Here is a 17,378-nt window from a genome sequence, read left to right as displayed (position 1 = left end):
TCTACCAGATTCCAACAAAACTTTATCGCCAGGGTAAGAATCTACACCTGCCCACAGTTAAAAGAGCCTTTCCTCATATTAATGCAACATAAGTAAATTTGTTTATCAAGTCAAACATAAGTTCTTTCCTGCATTTTACTCATCTCAGACTCATCCACAACATTCAACTCAAATTTTAACATACATATTTGCTAGCAATGGCAACGAGAAAATCAAACTTCCGATGTTACGCCATCCAGCTTCAAGTATATAATAATTCATTATTCACATTAGGCAGTACCCAAATACAATGGGTACCTATTGATATCACCTGGAGTGAACAAATTTATTGGCTCATTTATGAGTGCCACAACAAAAAATACATGTTATTATCAGGGTGATGGGCTTATAGGATTGGATTGTGCGCTTCAATATCTACATGCCTAATACCAGGAACTATTTCCTGGATTTCTTTTTCCAGTCGATCTACTTCACTCCCAAGAGCTGTGACAACCTCCTCACCTGCCACAACGTACAATTAACACGGTTGTTAGACTACACTGAGAAATTGTAATTGCTTATTGTGTAGCATACCATAGTTTGACATGATCTTGAGCAATGCAGAATCATCTCCTTGCTTGGCAGCCTCTCGAAACTGATCAGATCACCGTCACATGAATCAGCATGGGATAAATGTTGAATCATTATTAGTAGAACAACACAGCAAAATGCTAAAAAGAGTCAACAGGAATAAAGCAAGATATTAGAGGTATGAGAAGTAGATATGCAAGTTTATGCTATTGTTTCTCTCGTGTTCCACAGCTGCACAGTTCTGGTATGAAATGAAAATTAACAACAGTCATTATTTCACAATCCACCCTCATGAGAAAAGAAATTTAAAGAAATACACATAGATAGTAATCAGTCCACGAGAAACATTTTAGAAGGCAGATCTCTGAAGTGCAGAAAGTTTAGGACTGAGAGATCACCTGTTTAGCCCACTCTTCACGCCCAGTTCTTTTTAGATAGTTTTGCACCAGCACTACTCCATTGAAGTCTGTGATACACTTAAACTATATCATTCAGAAACTGTGGAAAACTGAGATGGGACTATCAACAGCCAAAAGTAAGCTGCACCATGTGTACCAAGATGATTTTTTAAAATAAAAACCAATTTATTACCTATTTCGGCCTTGAATCTGAAAAACCCGGGCCCGATCACCTCGCTTTTGCAATCATAAACAGAATCGACAACCTACGGCAAAAACACCATGCGTTCAGCCTGGATATCATTTGTTACAAGCAAGAAAATTAGGAGTTCGTATTTCCAAGTACTGGGTCATTTTGGAGAAAGTGAAGAACTCGCTCCATATCCTTGTTATCAATCGCTCTACCAATCAAAGCATGACGATTCCTCTGAATCAGAAATATTGCGACCTGCATAGTATACGTCATAAATTAAGGCTCACAAATTCACAAAAGCTGTTCCCCATTCTTCAATCTTGCAAAGATGAATAAGGAAGAAAAATTTAAGTGGCCTTCAAATTGTTACACGTAAGTTGCAAAATTCTCATTCCCGCTATTTTCCATAGTCATTGAGCAAGTTCTTCTCCGACACACCAATCCCAATTGGTAGTTAATATGACACTGAGATGTACTCTATTAAAATCTTTAATGATTGATGATTGATTATTTTCTGAAAAACTATTCTGCAATCTAAAAACCATCCAATAAGCTTTAATGATTGATTATTTCTTAACCATTTATACATTAATCCAAATAAAAGATTAAAAACAATTAATGACCAATTGTATACAACTATATGCTAGTGCTTCTTTTAATTCCTTGACATTCTTTTGAACAGTAATCTTCAAAAATGCAGATCAGGAGTTGGTGCCACAAAGTTAATAAATACATACCATGCCCAAAAGGTTGCCCACTATAATTGAACCTATGGGATCATAAATTGCATTTCCAGTGGCATTAACAGCCACCAGTGATGCAGCAGCAATGGCCAGTCCAGTAACGGCGGCACCATCCTGCATAATTGAAATCGATGCAAAGATACAACATAACTTGAGAATATTGTTTTCTTGCTTATGGTCTCCAACAAAATGACAGTTATAGCAGTCAAGCCTTCAGCGAAATTTCTAAATACAAGCAAATACCATCTCTTAAAGAAAACATCTGATTTTCTCCTACCATGCAACAAAATATAATTCACAATAGCTGGAAGAAAACAATTCTTCTGCCCTTTAGTATGTTCCACTGTCACATTATAAATATCTATGCCCTCAAATATCAACAAATATGACATGAAATGTAGCATCAGATGAATGCATAGCAATACCTTAAATTTTTTTTTGAAGTATCGGATACAGATACGACACGGATACGGATACGACACGCGGATACGCGTGTCGGATACCTCAAAATCTGTGTCGTTGACTTTGTTCAGGATTGACCATCCGGATACGTTTTGGACACGGCGAGGACACGACGTGGATACGTTTTTCGGATACGTTTGGATAAAATTGCAAATATTTAAAAGTTTTTGGGGTTAATTAAAAAAAGGACTAAAAGGAAAATATTTTAAAATAAATTAGGATGAGCTTTTAAATCCCTAAATACATTTGTCCATCTCTTTCATCCCATTTCTGCTCAAGCGTCTCTCAATTCAACCGATATGGATGTTTGATTTCTTTTTACTTGCTTATGATGAATTTTGCATTAATATTTTGTACTTCAGATATTATGATTAATGAAATATTACATCTATATCTATAATTTTTTTTTTCAATAGTAAATTTATATAAATATAAATATATATAATATTTATATATATTTTAATGATTGTCGTATCCTAACCGTATCGTGTCTTATATTTTCAAATTTTGACGTGTCGCCGTATCCGTATCGTATTCGATACGATACTCGTACCCGTATCCATGCAACATAGTTTCCAATCATTATGAATCTTTACTCTATGCTACTTCACTCTTAATAAACTCGAGAATGTGAACTACCAAAATTAGCAAGCTATAACCTCTGTCATGACAGCAACAGCCGTTGGATCATGACCTCGCCAGATGTAATCTCTCACTTTCATTCCTTCTGCAGCAGCACCTTTTCTAACAGCATGGATGGCCACAACAAGAGAAGCACCTGAAACAAAAGCAATATTCAATCTATCTAATAACTAAACGTATAAACGAATAATGAAAAACTGATTTGTAATAAGTCCAGCAGGCCAAACATGTAAAATGAGAATCCCACCTTCTATGATGAATGACCCGCCAATCACTAAAGCAGCATACTCTATATGTTCAGGAGGCTGAAAAGAAAATGCTAATTTTACATCAGATATCCTTGGAAAAATAATATCATTTAGCAAAATGATTTTTTTTAACAATTGCCATGGTACATTACCAGAGAAGTCCACAAGTTTTGAATGCCATGAATAATTGTTGCCCCAGAGCCAAGACAGAATATACCGACAGCAGATATCAAAGACCAAACAAATCTTTCTTTGGAATAGCCGTATCTGAGATAATTTAAGGCATAAAGTTCAACATTTTTAGACCACCATATTTTCCTTCCAATTATACAATATCCGAATTTACTAATGTTGGTGCTTCATCACAATGAAAGGAGTTATATATATATATATATATATATATATATATATATATATATATATATATATATATATATATCCATGGTGCCAGTGTTGATCCTCCAATTTAAGCCCTATATATGTGTGTGTGTGTGTGTGTGTTTATATATATATATATATATATATATATATATATCCTTCATAGAATTGGATAGTAAAAATATGGAATTTGTAACCATCACAATAAGCTTAGGTGTGAGACGGAGATCTTAACAGATTCAAATGAAATTGAAGCAACCTATTTTTTTCCTTCAAGTTCATGATGCTAACTCTATATGATCCTAAGGAATACTTACGGATGCAAAGCATCGGGGGCACGTCGTGAACTACTCAAACCATATGCGAGAAGAGCCTGTAAAATAAGCACGAATTATTCTTTGTTTCTGCAATAATGTAAACACTAAATAAATGATACAAAATAAAATAAAAATTACAAAAAAGAAAACAGTGACCTGATTTGCAAAATCTGCAGCAGAATGCACGACTTCAGCCAACATAACGTGACTTGAAGTTGATAACCAGACACCAAATTTGAGAGAAAACACAAGAAAGTTGCACCATAATGCTGTTGTCACTGCTCGCTGGCTAAAAAAACAAATCGGGTGGGCGGGCATGGAAAACAGACCAAAAGATTTGCAATATAAAAAATTCAATCCAGAAAACTTTTTACAGGAGAACATTTGCAAACAAGTGAGCAAGTGGGTTTCCGAAAGGAAATTGAAAAATTCAATCATCGACAATCAGGAAAAAAGGTGGGTATGTATGATTACAAAATTTTAACCTGTCATATCTCAAGAAATGCAAATACTCCTGGGAAAAACAAAATATTGAATTATCCATAAGTTTTGAACGAGATACATTTACAACTAAATGATAGGTTAAAAATATGAAAGAAGAAATAGGAAATAATTGCATGTTAGACCTGTTTACTAATGGGAAACAGCATATGGAGAAATAAACGAGAATACTGGAAAAGGCACTTCATTCAACAAAAAATCATCATGTATTACAGTAAAATAAGACATCATACTAGGAACGCCTTTTCCTTCAACAATTTCCATTCACTTAAACATTGGAAAAGGAACGTGAAGCAACTATTCCACAACAACTTAGCATGTAAAATGACTAACAGGATAAATATTGTCTAAAGTCATTATTTTTTCAAGTTTCAGAAACGAAGCAAGAACTTAATAAACCTCACAAAAAATGAGAGGGACACCCGCCAGAAATTACCTGTGACCATCCACCTCGATAGGCTCGATTTTTTTAGCTCTAGTGAGAAAACCTGTAGCAAAACCGGAAAATTACAGTACCAGGATTAAACTCGTATGATAATTACCATTATAGTAACAATGATAAAGACTAATCAAGATTTAAGTCCATTAGAAAAAAGGGGGAACTCGCTTACTTCGTGTGACATGACGCTGGTGGTAACTACGACAAGGTAAAATCAAGTCAGCTGAATGCAGGATAGACGATAAATTCGACCTAAAAAATATCCCAAATGGCGCAAATCTCTGCCTTTGTGCAGGAAAATCGGTAACAAAATTGTTTTGAAGATGGACTGATTGGTTCTCCGGTAAAACCGGATTCTCCTCGGTGGTAATAATTTGGGAGACGGAGCAGCTCGACAAGCTGTGCTGGTGACGAAATTGGCCAAGACGAAGGCGAGACAGAATACGAGAGCGTCGCATTTATCGATAAATCACAGTACACTCGACAAGCAAATTATGATCCAATGATCTGGACAACCTTTCTCCTCAATTAACCCTTTCGAAAAATTGTTTAGGGTTCCGCCATTTGCAAATTTTCTAGGAATTGGAATACCTCTTCTTCCATATTAATAGTAAAATTACATATATATTAAATTAAATACAATAAATAACTTTTTGTATCAGTCTTTTATATTTTTTATTCCAAAAACTATATTTGCTCAAAATATAATATTTTTGTCCAAATTCATCCTCGTTCATTTCATAATCATTTATTAGATCATACTATCAATTTGAATAGAAAATAATTTTTGGTTTTAAATTTGAAATTTACATTAAATAAAATTTAAAATTATTCTATATTATATATATAAGTATATTAACATACATTAAATATGAATTATTTAACCTTGAATAATTAGATACATAAAAGCTTTCTCACTGATTAAATAATATACATTGAATATGATTAAGAAAATAAATTTATTTTTATCTACAGTTAAATTAATATTATATAATTTTATAATAAAAATTTATGTTTAAATTAAATTTTAAAAATATATTTTCTTAAGAGGATAAAAAAGGGAGAGGTCTTGGCCCATTATTCAAATTTTAGCCTGAAATATTAACATACATTAAATATGAATTATTTAACCTTGAATAATTAGATACATAAAAGCTTTCTCACTGATTAAATAATATACATTGAATATGATTAAGAAAATAAATTTATTTTTATCTACAGTTAAATTAATATTATATAATTTTATAATAAAAATTTATGTTTAAATTAAATTTTAAAAATATATTTTCTTAAGAGGATAAAAAAGGGAGAGGTCTTGGCCCATTATTCAAATTTTAGCCTGAAATATTAACATACATTAAATATGAATTATTTAACCTTGAATAATTAGATACATAAAAGCTTTCTCACTGATTAAATAATATACATTGAATATGATTAAGAAAATAAATTTATTTTTATCTACAGTTAAATTAATATTATATAATTTTATAATAAAAATTTATGTTTAAATTAAATTTTAAAAATATATTTTCTTAAGAGGATAAAAAAGGGAGAGGTCTTGGCCCATTATTCAAATTTTAGCCTGGTTGGTTATCTAGGTCCATTTAAGGCCCATCATCATGTTGTTTCCAGCTCAGCCCTAAATCAATATGTTAACTTTTATAGTACCCCTCACAAATTTACAAATTTACTACTCTGCCACAGTTGTCTCCTCTATATATGCGACCGCGGAATCGAGATTTTCTATGTTGATTCGTGTAAGTTGGTGTAACAACGTATGGCAAGATTTGTCTCTCAATCTCTGTCTAGATCTGCCTCTCCGATCCAAAAACACGTACGACTCCGATTTGTGGTGCAGCGTTTCCTGTCTGACCGTACGGAGAGCAAGGAGCTGAGCCAGGCGGAGGCTGGGGCGGTGCAGAGGATCGAGGACGCAATCCATAGCATCATCATCAAGAGATCCAAACCGGATTGGTTGCATTTCGTGCCTGGAGCCTCCTATTGGGTTCCGCCACGCAGAAGTTCGTACGGAATCGAGCAGATTGTTGAAAAGCTCGCCAACACCCTAACTGATGAGGAGTATTTGTCCATCACAACCCTTCATGGCTGGCCTTCCTCTACTTTCTACATTAACAATGGTAAATCTGATAGCTTTCCATTTCCCATATCAAGTTTTGTTTTAATTTTTCTGGGCTATCTTGTACTTCGTTGCATTTTGCTACAGGGTATGATATTTTTCCGTTCAAGTTTAAATCAAAGATTCCACCTTTGTATGTGAACGAACACCCATTAGTCTTTTTTGTCGTTACCTGGGCTGTCCAGGGAAAAAAATGTTGTTAGAATATTTTAAGTTTTAGAAAAATGGAATTTGACTTTTCTCTTCGATGGAGGGAAGAGGAACTACAGTTCGCTCTGGGTCATGTGCCTTTTTTTTAACTATTGACCATTATTACCACTGTAACTTTTACGGGCTGAATCGGTGTTCCTTTGTTTATTAGAGTTGCCTTGTAGTTCTAGGGTGTGTATGTTTTGGTCCCATGTATGAGCGTGAATTGGAAAATTATGTACTCTTTGCCTTTGGAGTGGAGTGCCCAATTCACATTGGGTGTGATGACACTCAGATGAATAGTATTTATGCCTCCATTGCTGGTTCCAGTCTCATGAGGAAGCCAGTGATGACATCTCATGGTTATCCTGAAATAGAACATCACTAATAATGATGACTTGGATCTGAACTAGGACGGACTGAGGCTAAACATACTTGTAAGGATTGAAATGACAGATTTGGAAGTAGCTTTGACGAATGGGTTTATTATTTGTTTTCCATCAGGAATTGTAAACTATTGTGTCTGCAATATTCACGAATGATGATAAAACCATTTACAGTTATCCCTGTCTGATCAGTTATGATGAATATTTGTAATCTGACGTGAAATGCTGCAGCAATTCGTACTTCTCTGGGAAAGCGCTATTTTTCGCGACCAAGAGCAATTTTACTTCGCAAATTGTATTTTTTTGTTTTGAATCTTTGATTGTGTAATTAGTCCTGAAATGGCCAATGATGACACTTGGAAGCACAACTGAAGAAACACATCAATTGTTGAACTGTTAGTGTTTTGAACTAGGACGGTCTGAGGCTGTGAATCTTATCCACTGATATGGATGATTTAAGTTGATGAATTGTGATTCTGTTCTTTTATGGCAACATTATATTTCTTTTTTCTTGGAAATTTTGACGGTCTGTGGGGATGATGAGACAACAATTCACAGTTATCCCTGTCTGATGCATTACTGTTGAAAGTTTGTTATCTGACTAAACCATTTGAAATTTTGTTCGTTTTCAGAAGATTTTTTTTCCCTTCTGTATTTGAGTTTATTTTATTTTGGGCATGTGGCAACACTATATTCTACTATGAAATATGAATACATTTATCATATGTTTAACTGAAGATGCACCTTCTCATTCATCTGAGGACGAGACAACAGCAATAGACTCATCCTCAGTGGAAGAGGAAGAGGAAGAAGAAGAGGAAGAGGGAAAAGTTTGTAAAGATTAGCATGGATTTCACGGGTTGCATGGATGAGTAAGTTGATTTTGTTTGTGCATATATATGATATATGATAATGTCCATCCTATTGTAGGAAATGCAAGGTTTTGCCATTGCAACTTTTGTTTATTTGTAAATAGCATAGTTTAGGAGAAGAATTGATCTGTACTCTGCTGGTTAACTAGCGGAAATACTATTTTGTGCTGTATATATATTTTTTCGATTATTATGGTTGTATATGGATATGGAAATTTGGAAAACAAGATTACAATTTACCCCAATATTTGTTGGTTGTAGTACTTGTGAGTACAATCTCAAATAGAGGTCCAACAACAGCCACATTTTAACACCGACCATTGTAACCTGCATTTCTCAAAATGAAAGCAGATCATGGCAAAAGTATCCACGCAAGCAAACCTAATTTAAAAAATTTGTTTAGAATGGATAATAGTGAGCGATTCACACATATTAAGAAGCAAATTAAGTAATAAGACAAGAATGGATGTACGGTCGCTTACAATTGTTGCAGACAAGAGGTGTTTTCATGATTGGAAGCTTGATGATAATCCAAGGAAAATGCGGACCATGATGGAGCGAAGATGTTTTACGTTAGCTGAGAGTGGTGGTCGAAGAGGAATGAGTATCTGTGATAATCAGGTCCTACACCGACGGGTAGATTGCCACCATCTTCTTCTTCAGGTGTCGAAGTTATTGGAGAAGCCATTTTTCTCCACCCCACGCATTTTTTTAGGTTTTCTATTCATATATAATAAAACTAAACGGTCTGTGCACGTGTTTGTTTGCCTACCAGTCAGCTTCATATATTTGACAAGAATGAATATATCTGAATTTCTTTGAGGTTAAACTTGATCAAAATCATTTGTCCACAAAAAACCCGTTGGATAAACTCTACTAAGGAGCATGCATGAGTTGAATTAACAAAATTGAGTCAAACAAAGAAATCTGCTGGAAAAGTCGATGTAACGGCGGTTCCGACACAAATTGTTGCTTAAGAACCACCACTCAACAAAGGCTTGTATGACAGAGATGTGATACTATCACCACTCTTGATGGGTTCGAGTGAACCGTTACATCCGGACTAATCATAGACTTTGGCATGAAATTTTATGGCGCCCCAACTTACCGACAAAGTGAAACAAGAGAAGCGGGGCAGGATAAAGATTATTCTCTACAATATTACTGATTCTGAAGGTTTTGCTGACGTATTTCTTTCCTTCACTTCATTAGTTTGCTCAGGGGAGGTAGAATCGTGGGCTGAGGGACAAAGAGTCGATTACAGAGGATTATTCGAACTGAAATGGTCGAGAACAACTTCAAAAACTTGTGACCCGATGTTTTTGCTAAATTCCACAAAATATTTTGTAGATGAAAATAAAATAGTGAAATATTTTATTACCATCCTTTTCGAAATGGTCGAGAACAACTTTAAAAATTTAATATAACTCACTCGACATGTATGTCAATTTTACAAATTATCCACCGGAGTTATGCGCACAATTGTTAGAAAACTAAAACTTCAAGAGATATACATGTAATTTAAATTTAGTGAAAATAAAAGTAATATTGATATCGAGGAGCTATACATGATTTTTATAAATTAACTGGTATTTTTTTTGTAATTATTGTAAATATCAGGATTATATAAAATTAATCCTAAAATTGTTTAAACTTTAGTCATACAAAAATAAAATTTTTACTTATAACATGTTATTATAAGTTTATCATATTTGTCGATTCAGTAGTGACGACTATGGAAACAAGTAGCAACCAGAGCTTGGCTGTGGCGAAGGGGATCGGTGGCGCGTGTTCTGCTGCTTCTGACAATACGCTTTGTTTGGGGATATTTCGATGCTGGCCTTAGGGCACAGCCCTAACCCATTGGGAAGATGACACGTGGCACTTGGTTTTTAAAAAAAAAATCAGCTAATCGACTTTGAAAAATTGACTCTTCTTTGACCATGGTTAAACATTGAACCCTTTCTTTCTTTTTTTAAAAAAAAGAAAACAGCTCAACAGAGCATCTCAAATTCCCGTCAAAAATTTCTAAAAGCTATTTTCCCTCTTCTTTCAGGTTTTGCCATCTCCATTGTTAAAATTCATTCCATACCTCCACCAAAAAGCCAGCGGCGCTGCTAAGCACCGACGTACATCGTCCAGAGCACTAGGTTGAAGATACAAACTTTTTCAAGGATTAAGTTGGTAGATTTCCCGTTGAAGGGAAATGTGTGTTTTGTGATATATTTTGGAATTTCTGTTTGCTTTTGAAGTGATTTTTAGGTACATTACAATAATTTCAAGTTTCAACTTTTGTGATATATTTGGGAATTTCTGTTTGCAGTGATAGAAATTGGGGAAAAATTTCTTTACGATGGTTTTTGGTAAATTTTATTTGGTTTCAGAGTTTTAGATGTTAACTATAAGTTTATATTGTAATTTGGACGAAATCACTGATAAACTAACTCATATTTCTTATTTGGCATACGATGCTCTTTGGTACTACTAATATTTTTTTTTGTTATTGTCTCATAGAATTTACTGGAGTATTGTTGTTGTTGTTCCTGAGCTCATCACAAGATTAGATCCTGGTCCATCTGTGGTTGCTACACATCTACATACATCCCATTGACTGAACCGAGACCTGAAACACGACGAATGGATCTGAATTGCGATGGTAGATATATTGACTCTTGTAATATTTTTCCATAGTTATTAATTTCCTTTTATAATATAACCAAATACTATCCAAACTGATTTTTTGTTCTTATAAACTTTGTGGTAGATAATGTTGAAGAGGTTGGAGTTTCAAATTTGGAATCTGTAATACATAGAGATGTTGAGGTACTATCTACAAATTCTATTGTAGATCAATTGGAGAGTAAACTATTTGTTGGTGAAGTGGTGAAAAGTGTGGAAGATGCTTATATACTATATTGTAATTATGGTCATGCAAAAGGTTTTAGTGTTAAAAAAGGTGATCAACGCTACTTTCCTGGCACTAACGAACTTCAAGCTAAAGAGTTTGAATGTTCTTGTGAGGGTAGTAAAGATGAAAAACGTTCTAATGCGCAAATACCTGTTTACTTGAAGCCGACAAGTAGAAGTAAATGTAAAGCGAAGCTCAGAATAACTAGGCAACGTGGTGGAGAATGGACGGTCGGTAGATTTGTCATGGAACATAATCATGAAATGCTTGCGGTTGATCAAAGACATTTGTTGAGATCATCACGCAATATTTCATATGCTCAAAAATCTATTTTGGAGTCCATGGTAAATTCTGGGATAACAGTGTCTAATGCTGTCTCTTATATGATAAATGAAGCACAAGGACCACAGAATTTGAGCTTTATTCGAAAAGATGCATATGATCATCTTGGTCGCATAAAAAAACAAACGAAAGTTGAGAACGGAGATGCTTCTGCATTACTTCATCATTTCATAAACAAGTCAAATAAAGAGTCAAATTTTTATTGGAATGTGCAATTAGATGATGACAATAGAGTCATGAACTTCTTCCTTAGGGATTCCAGATGTGAAGTTGATTATGAGTTTTTTGGTGATATATTATCAGTTGACACGACTTATCGCACAAATCGGTACAATTTGATATGTGCTCCTTTCGTTGGAATTAATCAGCACAGACAAAATGTTCTGTTTGGCTTGGCATTTATGTCAGATGAAACCGAGAGTTCATTTGAATGGTTGTTCAAAACTTTTCTTGATTCTATGAATGGGAAACAACCTGAAACAATTTTTACAGATCAATGCCAAGCAATGATGAATGCAATTGAAACAATTTTTCCACATTCACACCATCGGTTATGTCAATGGCACATAAACCAAAATGCTCCATCACACTTTGGTAGTTTGAATGGTGATTCTAGTTTTAAAAGATTGTGGAATAAATGCATGACTCATTGTGAATCTGAAGAAGAATTTGAATCCACATGGAGTACTATGATTGATAAATACGATCTGAGTGGCCACAAATGGTTAAATGGTATGTACACATTGAGATACAAATGGGCTACTGCGTTTAGCAATCACAAGTTTAGTGCCGGGCTATTGGCAACTTCTAGAAGCGAGGTGACAAATGCTGTGTTGAAGAGATCAAGTAACAGTGCAATTTCATTGTATGATTTTGTGGTTAATTACGAAAAAATCCATTGTCGTAACAGTGCAATTTCATTGTGAGATTTCAATTGTCGTTCTATCTCTTCAAATATTTGTGCAGCCTTCAAGCATTGCTCCCGTTGATCACGTGCTAACTCTACCTGGACATCTATTAGTTTAGCTAGTTTCTCATATTGGTCGGCAGATGTGTTGCAACTTGAAGCTGTAGTAGAACTTGAAGCGGAAGCTGAAGCGGGCGCTGAAGCGGACCTTGAACTCGATCTCGAACAAGATTGTTTTTCCTTGTACGTCGTAAATGCTTCTACTGCTTCTTCATTAGTTTTATAAGACTTGTGTACAGCTCCACTAAATTTGTTGACTTGCATATGCGTTTCTTCCCAAGACGTATATACGCCGGGATTGCGTCCAACAAACACAACATATGTTTTGCCCTATAGTTACACAAAATTTCCAAAAAAAAAATAATTAGTTTACTAAATGCAATAAATAATACAAAAAATAGCAACTTCAAATTAAACGGCTCACCATTTTAGCACTATGAAGTCAGCAGATGCTGAGAAGGTCCAATTGTCCAAGTCTTTACTGAATTAGAACAGCCAGTAGAAGCCAAACCTATTTCAGCAGTACCACCACACTAATAAAACTCTTGTTCAATTCCTAATATTTCTCCACAACCCAACCTATTAGTGTTGATTTTAGAACTACATTATATTGTTCAAACCGTTTTTACTACAACAGAACTCATTCTTGTAAGGTTACGAAAATGATTAATGTAAAGGAAGTTGATCCAAAATGAAGCAATACTTGAAATGAAGTTAAACAATCATTGAACATTGCCTCTTTTGGAGCAGGGCTGTTATATCAAGGAATAAAAATGATTTACGAATATTATACAACTAATGAGTGACATAGCTGATTTTGTAGAGAACAATTTAAAGCATTGCCATAGTGGAGTACAAAAATCCACGCAAGTTTGCAATACAAGTGAGAACCAAAAAGTGACATTAAATTTAAGACGATATAAAAACAAAAAACCAAGAGATATAAGTTCTAGTCCAAAGATTTCTGAAATATAAAGACAATAACTAAATATAAGTTCTAGTCCAAAGATTTCTGAAAGTATCATCCGAATCTGATTGATCAAATGCCTAAGATATTATCAAATGGAAAACACAAAAAGCATAACCAACTATACAACAAATGTCTCTACCATTTAATTACAAAATATTTCAAGTCCTCATACTAGGCCATGAAATCGTGCAAGAATCGAAGGTTCAGTGCTCGACAAGTTCATGAGTTACTACTACTGATTAAAACAACAAATATGCAAAAGTTGACAGCAGATGGTCAATTTTTTTCATCAAACCTACAAACCAACCAAAGTTCATGAGTTACTACTACCGATTAAAACAACAAATATGCAAAAGTTGACAGCAGATGGTCATTTTTTTTCAGCAAACCTCCAAACCAACCAATGAACGCAGGTAGCTTTTCGGAGGTAGCGACTTTTCGGCGGTGGCGGAGTGGTGACGACAGTCGTGGTGGTGAGAGGCAGCTTTTCAAAGGTGAAGATTATTGGGGAAATGAATTGGGGAAATGCTCTGTTGACTTATTTTCTTTTTTTATTGAAAAAACGTTGAAAGGGTTCAATATTTAACCATGGTCAAAGAAGAGTCAATTTTTCAAAGTCGATTAGCTGATTTTTTTTTTAAAAACCAAGTGCCACGTGTCATCTTCCCAATGGGTTAGGGCTGTGCCTAAGGCCAGCATCGAATAGCTGATTTGTCGATTCAGTAGTGACGACTATGGAAACAAGTAGCAACCAGAGCTTGGCTGTGGCGAAGGGGATCGGTGGCGCGTATTCTGCTGCTTCTGACAATACGCTTTGTTTGGATCCCTCTCCCCAATGTAATAATGCAGTAAAAGTACTGTTTATCAACGCAATCAATTCCATCCTTCAGTTCTTGTGCAATGGCTGCGTGATGGAGTCTTGAATGTTCCGACTTTCATTTTTGTAAGTGTTCTTTTGTGCTTTACCTCTGTTGTTGCATAATTGTATTGTTTCTTTTTCTTTCTTTTGCTTTAATCAAATTTCTTTTTGGTTTCCTCTGTTTCTGGGAGCTCCGAGGATGGAGGTGTTGGAGATGTTCATATGGGGAAAGGAAACGTGGAAAGCGTAAGTTACGTATTTTCTGGTTTCTGTCCGGGACTAATTGGTTTTGAAGCTTCTATCTGCTTTTTTTTTTTTCAGAAAATATATTCAGGATGGAAAAAGCACCGAGCTTTATAAATTTTTCTTTATGGTGGTGACTCGTAGTCCTAGTGACATCTTGAATTGTCCTTGTGTGTAAAGCTCGCCTTTGAACCTGATCAGAAGCGTATTAACAGCGTTTGGGAAATATCCATGACCACTAGAAAATACAAGAGGCCCACCTCCCTACACCACTGCACTAAAGATTGTTGATCTGATGACAAATTTAAAGATTATTTTTATGTTTGAAATCATTGACAATAATATATGTCTTTCTATGGTTCTATTATCTTATTCGATTTTCACCAAAAGGGGTTTTGGTTCTCCAGGGATTAAGACCATGTTGTTTTTCCCAGTGGATCTTGTTTGGTCTTTCCATATAATTATTTACATGGCTTTTGGTATATGTTGAAAAGAAATAACAGAGTTTTCGTGATGCTAAATCTGCCAATCTTGTAGGAGAAGGGACAGAGAGCGCAGCTGTGCAACCATATCATTTATGGATTTCTTCAAACTGAAAAAGTTTAGGAATGTCCAAAAACCAGATGCCAAAAATGTTGATCATGATCAGCCAGCGAGAGAGCCAGAGGAGCCCAGGAATGGGGATTGTGACGTATTGGGTAAGTCAGTTCATGTTGATTCTACAAATGCTGAAATAGAAGATGACGATGATGATTTCATCACAAATGAGGTGAAGAAGAGGCTGAAAGAGTTGAAAAGAAACAGCTTCATGTTGTTAATACCTGAAGAAAGTTCTCTAGTAGATGAGAAGACGGGGAGGAAAAAGGGGGCACGGGTGCTTGTGAGTGGAGGGATGTAGAAGTAGAAGGAGACAGTTTTGGTCTGGTTTCGATGTTGTGTACGACATATTTTGTGAGCGCTTGCTGTTGTTCAACCGCTCAAGTGCCCAGCAACTGCTAGAAGTTGGTAATTTTTCTTCATCATTATAAAATATAAGGATCTTTATTTGTTTTTCTTTTTATTTGCTTGCAATTAGAATCTTTACCTTTGCCTTTTATTATCATCCCCAATCTTATGGCATTCACGTAAAAAAGGTACTTTCTTTATGTTACAGGATCACTTAGCAAGTTATATCATCACTGTATTAAATATGCAAAGTGTAAACAGAATATATGCTGAATGTTAGCCAGCGCCGTGAATTTAAATGCGGTTCATTGATAAAGCAACCAAAAACAGAGATTGTAATTCCAAATTGTACCACAGATAGTGTCGAAGTATAAATATTTACGAGCAAGTGCTTTTGCCTTAAAAATTATCTGAGTTTTTGGTCACCGCACCATTCAATTTTGTTACTTATTTCCAACTTTCCAGTTGTGCTTGGATTATATTCATACTTTTGTATTAATGTAGTTGACTCCATCGTGACGTTAACTATGCAAGCCCATAAATAAGAATTTACTTCCTCATAGATGGTTGTTATCTAAAATCTTCTATTATTGGAAATTATTATTATTTATTTCCAAATTTCTAATAGTTTTCTTTCTTAAAATTTGTTCGTGACCGCCTTGAAATGCTTAGCTCTGACGGCTCATTTAAACTTAGTGTACTATGTTGTTGTAAGTATCAACCAGATTAGATCATGAATGGATGTCAAATTACATGAATAGGTTTTCAGGACTTGGTAAGGCAGCTATTTTTGTGTGTTTCTAAACCTATATGCACGATAAAGCTTAAAATGCCTCAGGATCTCAAGTGCTTTCAACTCACCCCAAGGTCTTCTTCTAGAAAGCTTTCTTCTCCCTTGGGTGCCTTTCTTTGAGGAAATTTGAGGGATTGAAAGAGGAAAATGAGCACTTGGGCCAGTTAATGACCCTTTACAATAGCTTGAAACTGCATATGTGGCTCAAATGTGCTTGGCTTGGGAGGTTCTACACTGCCAATACACTCAGTTGAGTCAGAAAATTTCTAGCCAATCTGAAATCTCAACCTCTTACAACCATAGTGCTCAGCAGTTCCAGGTTCTGTTGCAAAGGTTCATTGAAAATGAACCTTTTGAGGTGGATTTGAGACGCGAGATCTACTTTCGAGCAAGAAAATCTTTGCCCAAACTTCTCCAGGTCCCAAAGATCCAAGGAATGAATGATTGAAATGACAAAAAATGCCGTGGTCACATAACAAAATGGCTACACCTGTTGAACAGATTCAATCTTCTCTTGAGAAGGTGAAACCTTCTCTTGACTCAATATCTATTTTACTTTATGATGCTGATCATTTCAGGTTGTTTCCTAAGGTTTTTTTTCTCCATTGGGGGAGAAAACATAAAATTGGTCGGTTAAGGTTTCATGATACTGAGGTTTCTTGGTATTGTAAAATATCATCACGTGATAAAACTTAATTCATAAAATTGCAGAAAGCAATGAAACTGAAAGAGCTGCAGAAGCGGGGTAAGGGCTATAAAAATAAATCAAGAGAGGACATGGACATGGACATGGTGCTTGGGGTTGTAGCTGTAAAAGTATTGTCAAGGGTCCTCCGAATATCGAAGATTAGCAAAGAGCAACTATTTTGGTGT

General features: G+C 35.1%; 2 protein-coding genes, 1 long non-coding RNA gene, 3 other non-coding genes and 1 pseudogene across 6 annotated transcripts; 6 read left to right on the top strand and 1 right to left on the bottom strand.

Annotated features, from left to right (window-relative positions):
• Positions 1-202: 202 nt before the first annotated feature.
• Positions 203-5,504, bottom strand: LOC140834896 (metal tolerance protein C4). The gene is made up of 13 exons (XM_073200085.1): positions 5,064-5,504; positions 4,889-4,940; positions 4,108-4,240; positions 3,952-4,007; positions 3,409-3,523; positions 3,256-3,313; positions 3,026-3,144; positions 1,899-2,018; positions 1,315-1,416; positions 1,162-1,234; positions 969-1,036; positions 574-634; positions 203-501 (listed from the first exon to the last, which is right to left on the bottom strand). The coding sequence occupies exons 1-13, from the start codon at positions 5,347-5,349 to the stop codon at positions 386-388; spliced, it is 1,359 nt and encodes a 452-aa protein (XP_073056186.1). The 5' UTR covers positions 5,350-5,504; the 3' UTR covers positions 203-385.
• A 2,246-nt stretch (positions 5,505-7,750) lies between these two features.
• LOC140835602 (small nucleolar RNA R38) lies at positions 7,751-7,829 on the top strand. The gene has a single exon (XR_012118925.1). It is a non-coding gene; the product is annotated as a small nucleolar RNA R38 (small nucleolar RNA).
• A 119-nt stretch (positions 7,830-7,948) lies between these two features.
• Positions 7,949-8,032, top strand: LOC140835607 (small nucleolar RNA snoR20a). The gene has a single exon (XR_012118929.1). It is a non-coding gene; the product is annotated as a small nucleolar RNA snoR20a (small nucleolar RNA).
• A 103-nt stretch (positions 8,033-8,135) lies between these two features.
• Positions 8,136-8,214, top strand: LOC140835603 (small nucleolar RNA R38). The gene has a single exon (XR_012118926.1). It is a non-coding gene; the product is annotated as a small nucleolar RNA R38 (small nucleolar RNA).
• Positions 8,215-10,213: 1,999 nt separating this feature from the next.
• Positions 10,214-12,654, top strand: LOC140835531 (protein FAR1-RELATED SEQUENCE 5-like). Its single transcript, XM_073201020.1, has 2 exons — positions 10,214-10,295; positions 11,243-12,654. The coding sequence occupies exons 1-2, from the start codon at positions 10,214-10,216 to the stop codon at positions 12,652-12,654; spliced, it is 1,494 nt and encodes a 497-aa protein (XP_073057121.1).
• A 1,742-nt stretch (positions 12,655-14,396) lies between these two features.
• Positions 14,397-17,358, top strand: LOC140834895 (uncharacterized). The gene is made up of 3 exons (XR_012118780.1): positions 14,397-14,608; positions 16,924-17,027; positions 17,217-17,358. It is a non-coding gene; the product is annotated as an uncharacterized lncRNA (long non-coding RNA).
• On the top strand, positions 14,608-16,855 carry LOC140834894 (uncharacterized; annotated as a pseudogene).
• Positions 17,359-17,378: the final 20 nt, after the last annotated feature.

The sequence above is a fragment of the Primulina eburnea genome, chromosome 6, assembly GCF_022965805.1.
Source record: "Primulina eburnea isolate SZY01 chromosome 6, ASM2296580v1, whole genome shotgun sequence".
NCBI classification, from domain to species: Eukaryota; Viridiplantae; Streptophyta; class Magnoliopsida; order Lamiales; family Gesneriaceae; genus Primulina; species Primulina eburnea.
The sequence above is the reverse complement of the archived record's forward strand: the minus strand, read 5'-3'. Positions and strand labels throughout refer to the sequence as shown.